This window comes from Bos grunniens, chromosome 10, assembly GCF_055505025.1.
Source record: "Bos grunniens cultivar Pamir isolate PY7600 chromosome 10, Bosgru_T2T1.0, whole genome shotgun sequence".
Classification (NCBI taxonomy): Eukaryota; Metazoa; Chordata; class Mammalia; order Artiodactyla; family Bovidae; genus Bos; species Bos grunniens.
In genome coordinates, this window is record NC_141174.1 from 76026473 (window position 1) to 76036114 (window position 9642).

Here is a 9642-nt window from a genome sequence, read left to right on the forward strand (position 1 = left end):
GAAACTAATTGGGGATTTGACATTAGGAGACTATAGTAATGAGTGACGAGAGATATGTATGCTGAACATAATAGACACTCAGAGACAAGGTTTGGGCAGAGGGACAAGGGCAGGGATGGGAGTTGGAGAAGAAAGCCCGAGGTTTTATAATGTTACACAAGGAAGTGTTATCACTCATTATCTATTGTACAGATTGTCTTATCTCTAAAAAATTTCCCAAAACTTCCCAATTTCATATAATATCCATCTCCCCAATAGAATTGTCAGTTACTTTTCAAAACAAAAGAAGTAACTAGAATATCCTCTCCCCATTGACTTTACTATTAACACAAGTGTTACAGACCAGGTCAATATAATATTTTGCATTCTTTTTTAATAATTTAGATAGGCACATATTAGTATAGATAAATAAACTTCTTCCATTTATTAGCTTAGAAAATAAGACTAGATAATCTCCAAGACTATTTTCATTTCTAAAATTAGAAATGTAGAGGCAGTTATGTAATGGGAACATGTGAATTTCAGAAAAATCGCTCAAATTTCTTAGAATTTCCTTAGAAAGTCCAGCAGCATTTTAGTTAATGGATTATGTATTTTCTCACTGCCAATAAATCTCAGGCATAAAAGTATTTTCAGACTGCAAAGCCATCATAAAATAAATTTTTCCTCCTGGTTTTAGGTGAAGTTTGATACTTAGGGAATTAATCTTACATTAATATCTTTCTCTAGAACATATCAATAGAACTCTGAGAACATGAGTATGCATAATTCTTCTTGTCCATAATGTATCTTATAAAACTCACTTTCCTATAAGATTAAAAGCAAAATGAAATAAAGAACAGCAACTCCTGTCTTCATTCCAGGTAAATTTTGATAGGCAGTAAATATAGACTTAAGTGAAGTCATTCAATCGTGTCCGATTCTTTGTGACCCCATGGACTGTAGCCCACCAGGCTACTAGTGTCTAAATATCCTTTGACTAGAAAGCGTAAAAGGAGCAAAGAAGGCACAGATAATGGTTATAACATACTTCCCTCAATTCGTCAAATTTTAATCCTATTCCTATCAGGGCTATCCCTAAAGCCAGTGCAGTAGGCGAGTCTATGTTATATGCAGAGAGAAAAGAACAGAAATTTGCTTTTTCTAGATGGAGTTTTCAGTTTGAGACAACAGTGACTTTCTTTTGCTGAATTCTAGTTGTCAATTTTGCATCTAGAAAACAGCTTATTATTTATTTCTCTATTCCAAGCAAATCTGTTCAAAATGTACTTATGATACTTACATGTTCTAATAACTCTCTTAGTCCTTGTTTCTCTGACTCTTCTAAATTTCCAATAACCCATGAATTTTCATGTCGAATGCATTTTCAATAGACTCTTGACATGATTTTAAATTGGTCTCTGAACTGAAATGTGCTAAGCCTCTCAGGTTCTGTGCCAAGGTAGTGCAGGCTCTGCTCCTCTTTCTTTCAACCATATAATTTCAGTATCCTAAGATAAGACATTTTATATTACCAGGATGCCAGGAAACTGATCTCATTGGAGAAGTGAAATATCACCCTTTATAAAACTGTGAAGTCATCCTGCAGTGGGAATAATTATACTTTACTTTTAATTTTAACAGAAGCTGAAAGAAAAAAAAACTTCAACCAAGTGGTATATATGAAAGCAAAATATTGTTTGATTATCACTCAAACTCCTAGTGAGTAATCTTTCTGACCCCCAACTTTCTGACTATCATTAGAGACATCATACAATCTTATAAATGATCACCAACTTTGGGAAGGTTTTCTCCAGTCACAAGGAGCTCACTACTTTGCAAGACAGTTTGCTGCTGCTGCTGCTAAGTCGCTTCAGTCGTGTCCGACTCTGTGCGACCCCATAGACGGTAGCCCACTAGGCTCCCCCGTCCCTGGGATTCTCCAGGCAAGAACACTGGAGTGGGTTGCCATTTCCTTCTCCAATGCATGAAAGTGAAAAGTGAAAGTAAAAAAAAAAGGGAAAGTGAAGTCGTTCAGTTGTGTCCAACTCTAACAACCCCGTGGACTGCAACCTACCAGGCTCCTCCATCCATGGGATTTTCTAGGCAAAAGTACTGAAGTGGGGTGCCATTGCCTTCTCCAGCAAGACAGTTTAGTTTGTTGTTATAATGTTCAACTGGTTCTACCACCTGTAGTTGAAGAAATCTCCTCTTTCAACATATTTGTTATTCAAATATTTGAAGATGCTTACATTTTTTCTCCATGACGAATCTTCTATTTCCTGGACAAATACACCTGTAGTCTATTAGACCATATTTTAGATATTTTATATGTGTTACATCCCTGACTGTCCTCAGAGATTCTGCTGTAATTTATAACTGGTCATTTTTAAAGTGGAAGATGGGATTCTGTACCATTCATCAAACTTGTTTTCTGTATACTCTAGTAAAATTTTTACATGCATGAGGATATATGCACAATGTCTTTGTTAAAACATTTTCAAATAAGAGGATAATCTAAGTATTTATAAATGGGGAAATGTATCATAAGGCAGTTCTATTTCCAGTTTTTTAAGGAATCTCCACACTGTTCTCCATAGTGGCTGTACTAGTTTGCATTCCCACCAACAGTGTAAGAGGGTTCCCTTTTCTCCACACCCTCTCCAGCATTTATTACTTGTAGACTTTTGGATCACAGCCATTCTGACTGGTGTGAAATGGTACCTCATAGTGGTTTTGATGTGCATTTCTCTGATAATGAGTGATGTTGAGCATCTTTTCATGTGTTTGTTAGCCATCTGTATGTCTTCTTTGGAGAAATGTCTATTTAGTTCTTTGGCCCATTTTTTGATTGGGTCATTTATTTTTCTGGAGTTGAGCTGTAGGAGTTGCTTGTATATTTTTGAGATTAGTTGTTTGTCAGTTGCTTCATTTGCTATTATTTTCTCCCATTCTGAAGGCTGTCTTTTCACCTTGCGTATAGTTTCCTTTGATGTGCAGAAGCTTTTAAGGTTAATTAGGTCCCATTTGTTTATTTGTGCTTTTATTTCCAATATTCTGGGAGGTGGGTCATAGAGGATCCTGCTGTGATATATGTCAGAGAGTGTTTTGCCTATGTTCTCCTCTAGGAGTTTTATAGTTTCTGGTCTTATGTTTAGATCTTTAATCCATTTTGAGTTTATTTTTGTGTATGGTGTTAGAAAGTGTTCTAGTTTCATTCTTTTACAAGTGGTTGACCAGATTTCCCAGCACCACTTGTTAAAGAGATTGTCTTTAATCCATTGTATATTCTTGCCTCCTTTGTCAAAGATAAGGTGTCCGTATGTGCATGGATTTATCTCTGGGCTTTCTATTTTGTTCCATTGATCAATATTTCTGTCTTTGTGCCAGTACCATACTGTCTTGATAACTGTGGCTTTGTAGTAGAGCCTGAAGTCAGGTAGGTTGATTCCTCCAGTTCCATTCTTCTTTCTCAAGATAGCTTTGGCTACTCGAGGTTTTTTGTATTTCCATACAAATTGTGAAATTATTTGTTCTAGCTCTGTGAAGAATACTATTGGTAGCTTGATAGGGATTGAAACCAGAAGGGAAAGAGACACGTGTACCCCAATGTTCATTGCAGCACTGTTTATAATAGCCAGGACATGGAAGCAACCTAGATGTCCATCAGCAGATGAATGGACAAGAAAGCTATGGTACATACACACAATGGAATATTACTCAGCCATTAAAAAGAATACATTTGAATCAGTTCTAATGAGGTGGATGAAACTGGAGCCTATTATACAGAGTGAAGTAAGCCAGATGGAAAAACACCAATACAGTATACTAACGCATATATATGGAATTTAGAAAGATGGTAACAATAACCCGGTGTACGAGACAGCAAAAGAGACACTGATGTATAGAACAGTCTTATGGACTCTGTGGGAGAGGGAGAGGGTGGGAAGATTTGGGAGAATGGCATTGAAACAAGTAAAATATCATGTATGAAACGAGATGCCAGTCCAGGTTTGATCGATGCACGATACTGGATGCTTGGGGCTGGTGCACTGGGATGACCCAGAGGGATGGTATGGGGAGGGAGGAGGGAGGAGGATTCAGGATGGGGAACACAGGTATACCTGTGGTGGATTCATTTTGATATTTGGCAAAACTAATACAATTATGTAAAGTTTAAAAAAAATTAATTAAAATAAATTAAAAATAAATAAATAAAAATGGGGAAATGAAAACAATTATAATATTTTAACACAATGGCATACTACCTACAATTAAAATCGAATTTTATATATAAACATTAAGCAAGTTTAAAAATGAAATTACACAATTTAAATGATCACGTTTTCACAGGGTTAAATAATTATGGACAATAAACATTCCAAAACATCCAGGGAAGTGATAAACACCAAATTCTGAGTAGTATTTGAATGAAAGATAAGAGAAATAGTCAGGAAGTAAGCTGAAACTTGTTTCAACTGGATCGGTGATATTATATATACTTTTAAAGATCTGAAGCAGCTATGGTACAATACCAACATTTGATATCTGTGGGAGGAAATGTAAATGTATTTAAAATTTTTTCCCTATTCTTTTCTTTATGTCTTTATTGTTTTACATTAAAAAGGCCCTCATACTGTTCTATATGTTACAAGTCTGGTGGATAAATGACTTTATGTATTTTTCAAAACTCATAGACATGTAAATAAGTGTTTACTTTTAGTAGCAAACATAAACAAATAAGCAAACAAGCAAAACATCAACCAGGTTGTAAGGGCATCCCTCCTAGAATTCAGAATCTGAAAAACAGCTCTAACTGTATTAGAAATGTATGACATAACTGCACTGAAGGAGGAAGGGGGAAAGGAACCACCCTACATAACTGGAGCATTCCAATTTTAACCTGAAAGTTTAAAGATAAAAATAATTATACATTAGCACTGCACTACAGTTGGTAAAGTTGTTTCTCAGGGAGTATATATTGATAATTCTAAAACTGACTTGCATGTATGCTGAGGCTGAACAAATACATAAATATGGAGTGGAGTGACATTCAGCAAGATGATCAGGGATAAGGTCCTCAGCTTGACTGGAAGCTTTTCTCTCTCAGGTATTTTGAATAGATTGTCTCACTATTTCCTGGTCTGCAAAGGAATCTGCAGATAGACTTATAAGAATTCCCTTTTATGTCTTGAGTATTTTTTCTCTTGCCATTCTCAAAATTCCCTCTGTCTTTAACTTTTGACAATTTGATTATAATATGTGTTAGTGAAGATCTCTTGATGTTCAGCTTATTTGGGTTCTTTAGGTATCATGGAAATGGATGTACATTTTCCTCCTCATATTTGGGAAATTTTCTGTCATTATTTCTTTCAATAAATTTCCCTCTCCTTTCTTATATTACAAAGCTATAGTAATCAAATCAACAGGGAACTGGGACATGTGGTTCATCAAAGGCTTCTAGGAACATCAAGGCCCAGTTCCTATACTGGTAACCTGATCATTAATTAACTTCTTATAGGTTTCCTTCTTCTATGTCTTACTTTGATATGTTTTTGCAGTCTGCATTATTAACATGAGTTTGAGCAAGCTCTGGCAGTTGGTGATGGACAGGGAAACCTGGAATGCCTCAGTCCATAGGGTCACAAGGAATCAGACATGACTGAGAGACTGAACTCACTAACATTATTTAGCTCCTCATGTTAACTACGTCATCTATTCTAGTTAATGCAGTGACTCCCCTTTTGTGGGCTGCTTGTCTATTAACATGAAAATCCCAATGTGGTCAAGCAGTTGGCAAAGATTTGGTTGAGTGGAAATCACAGTGTATTTCTCAATAGTGTTGTTCTTCTGGCAATCAGAATCTTCAGTATAGCAAAGCCTGGAATTCCAGTGGCAAGAAGCAAAAAATTCATAAATAGGTCACTAAGAATGATGGAAAGAGGAACACTCTTATTTCTACTCTATACTTTTCAAAACTGTATATTAAAAGTTAACAGCACAGTGTTACAATTAACTGCTAGTTCAGTGCATATAGGTTCCCTAGTGGCTCATTGGTTAAAAAAAAAAAAAAACTACCTGCCAATGCAGGAGATATGGATTTGACCCCTAGCTTAGTAAGATCCCTTGGAGAAGGAAATGGCAACCCATTCCAGTATTCTTGCCTGGGAAATCCCATGGACAGAAGAGCCTCATGGGCTATAGTCCATGGGCTTGCTAAGAGTCAGATATGACTGAGCACTCAGCATTCAATGTATATATCATATCTTAGAGTTCATTGTTTCCAAGTAGGTATAATCATAATGCTAGACTCTTTTCTGAGCATTTAATTGTACATTCAATTGTTCTTTGAGCCTGGACTTGTTCAGGAAAATTGATCTCATGGTCCTGTATCTATTGCCACAATATTTTTCAGAGTAAAATGTGTTGCACAGGTAATCTTTGTAGAATCCTAAATTCATAAATCAGACCCTTTCTGAGGCCTTGGATAGTGATCTTGGAAGAAGAAATAAAAGCAGAGAGAGAAAATTCATGTCTAGAGTAAAATTTCATTCCTGTAAAGACAAGTCACTGCCACCTGTGGAGGAGGAGGTCTGATGTAATATACTTGCCACCGATTGGCAAGTTCTCAATATCAATCTCTTCTACTTATAGGTAAAGTTTTAAGAGTAGTTATAGTCAAAAAACCTTAATGAAAGGGAATCCAATGCTTCAGGTGTATGTGGATTGCTTAGTTGTGTCCAGCTCTTTGCAAACTCATAGACTGCAGCCTTCCAGGGTCCCCTGTCCATGGAATTTTCCAGGCAAGAATACTGGAGTGGGTAGCCATTCCCGTCTCCAGGAGATCTTCCCAACCCAAGGATAGAACCCGGGTATCCTGCATTCCAGGGAGATTCTTTACCATCTGATCCATAGCCTAAATTTCAGCTGATTCATGTCTCCATTATGTAAGTACTGAGGGGATACAGAACCAAAGTGGGCTAACAGATTATCCTTTTCCCAGACCTTAACTGCGTCCTCTATGGAGAATGGTGTATAATGGACACTGATGTAAGAACAGTGAATGACAGAAATTGTGATTTTTTAAATGGTGGGAAATCCTAGTCACATAGTCACTTAACTCATGGTCAGGAACTCAATTCAGAATAAGTCCCAAGAGGGTCCTATGATCTGCTTTTCAAATGGTGGGTGGTGCTCAGTTGCAGAGTAAAGAATTTTCCTCCAGAATCCTTAGAGTTATCATTGCTGCTCATCTATTTGACCCTGTTAGTGAATCCCATAATGACCTTGTGTCTTATGAATACTTCCATTTAAGTGGAATTCATTGCCCATATGACCCAAATGGCAGGGAAGTTTACAAGGAATAATGGAGCTGGTGGAGGAACCCCTTGAAAACTAACAATCCAATGATGTCACCAAACAAATGACTTGGAACAGTATTCACAATATTCTCCTGCAATAGCAGGAGAGCGAACATAAAACGACAAAACAGAAAGTACACGTCACTATTCTTCCAATTTTGAAAAGTTGTTTTAAAACAGTGCATTGCCTTATTTATACACAGTAAAAATAATTCTGTTCGTTGTGGTATAAACAATAATTTTTCCACCCAAACAAGGCCCGATGTATTTACACTTTATAAAGTTAAAGATGTTGTACCATTGATATCACAGTCAGTAGCTGTTTATCTTAAAACAAATATAAGTTTTAAAAATTAAGGAGAAAGGAAGTAAAAAAGGCAAGTAAACATAATAGAAGGAAGAAAAGATGAAAATTACTAAGGTTTGTTGTATTTTTCATTATCACCATTAACCTTTACTTCAACTTAGTCAACACTTCCCACTGGTTAAAATGATTGGTTTTAACATGACACTGATTCCATTTGTAAATACATAGAGACACAGCTACAGTGTTAATAGTCCAGTGAATTTACTTTGTTTCCAGAAATACAATATTTCTTATGACTGCAGAACCTGGCCAGACTTCAAATAGCGACTCTTCAGTTTTGACATAGCTGCCTTCATTTCTTTATTCCTTAGAGTATAGATAACAGGGTTCAAAATGGGAGTAAAGATGGTGTAGAACACTGCAAGGACTTTGTCAATTGAATAACTGCTGAAGGGCCACACATAGATGAAGATGCATGGTCCAAAGAAGAGTGTGACCACAGTGATATGAGCAGTCAGTGTGGAGCGGGCCTTGGCCATGCTAGCAGAGGAGTGGCTCCTAACTGTGACGAGTATCACAGTGTAGGAGAGAACCAACAGCAGGAAGGAACTCAAAGAAAGAAAGCCACTGTCTGCAACTATGAGTAGGCTGACGACATAAGTGTCGATGCAGGCCAACTTAGTCACCAGAGGCAGGTCACAGAAAAAGCTATCCACTTGATTAGGCCCACAAAAAGGCAAGTTAACAGTAAATGCCAGCTGGCTAGTAGTATGGATGAAACCCACACACCAGGAGATGAGTACAAGAATAATACATACACGATGGCTCATGATCGTCATATAGTGAAGAGGTTTGCATATAGCAACATAACGATCATAAGCCATGGATACAAGAATCACCATCTCACTGCCAGTGAAAAGATGAACAAAAAAAATCTGGGCCAGACAAGCATCAAAAGAAATAGTCTTGCGTTGAACCAAAAAGTCTGCAATCATTTTGGGGGTAGCAAAGGAGGCAACACATATATCTATAAAAGAGAGGTTTGCAAGGAGAAAGTACATAGGGGTATGAAGGCGGGAATCTGAGGTCACAGTGAGGATGATGAGAAAATTGCCCAGCAGTATTGCTAGATAGAGTAGTGAAAATATGAGAAACAGGAAAGGTTGGAGCTCCTGGGAATTAGAGAGTCCCAGCAACACAAATTCGGTCACCTGAGAATGATTTGTCTCATTCATTGACTTTGGAAAGGACTTCTCTTTAGTCACCTGAATGTGAGAGAAACAGAAATCAATCAGTGAACTGAGCATGGGTTTGATTTCCCAGCTCTGCTTCATACCCTAGGATTCTAGTTTCTGTTTATATTTGTATCTAAGTTTTCACATATTATCAAAGATCATATAGAGAGCATAACAACACTATTCAAGAAGGATGGAGGGGAGAGATGTTCAACCAATTGGCACCAATTACATAAATTTAATAAATGTAATAAACTAATTTAACAATGAAATTGAGTATCTGAAATTTTTTTGACATCACAGAAATCCAGTCTAAGAATCTACAGAGACTAAATCATTTTTCTGCAGTAAAGGGAGTAAATTCTTTTTAAACTGCTAACACAAAGGAAGATAATTTCATAGACTTAATATTGACCAAGACAGTTAGATACAAAGAGGTGTATACTGTGCTAACCTTTTAAAATAAAGTTCAAAAACAGGTGAAACTAATCTCTAAGGTTGAAAAAGCTTCAATAATGATTATTCCTTTTTTATGGCTTTCTATTTTCTTTTTTTTAAATTTTATTTTATTTTTAAACTTTACAATATTGTATTGGTTCTGCCATATATTGAAAAGAATCTGCCACAGGCATACATGTGTTCCCCATCCTGAACCCTCCTCCTTCCCCATACTTAAAGGGAAACTGGGGACAGAAAGGATAGGAAGGGCCTTCTGAACTGCTGGTGATGTTCTCTTTCTTGATGTTGATAGTTACATAGG

The 9642-nt window shown here is 36.7% G+C and overlaps 1 protein-coding gene across 1 annotated transcript; it reads right to left on the reverse strand.

Moving 5' to 3' along the window:
* Positions 1-7937: 7937 nt before the first annotated feature.
* LOC147364898 (olfactory receptor 4K15) lies at positions 7938-8981 on the reverse strand. The gene has a single exon (XM_086318860.1). It carries the CDS (start codon positions 8979-8981, stop codon positions 7938-7940), a length of 1044 nt encoding a protein of 347 aa, XP_086174986.1.
* Positions 8982-9642: the final 661 nt, after the last annotated feature.

Excerpts from the sequence above, each read along its gene's own strand:
- LOC147364898 (XM_086318860.1), bottom strand. The coding sequence starts at position 8,981 with ATGAAGCAGAGCTGGGAAATCAAACCCATGCTCAGTTCACTGATTGAT.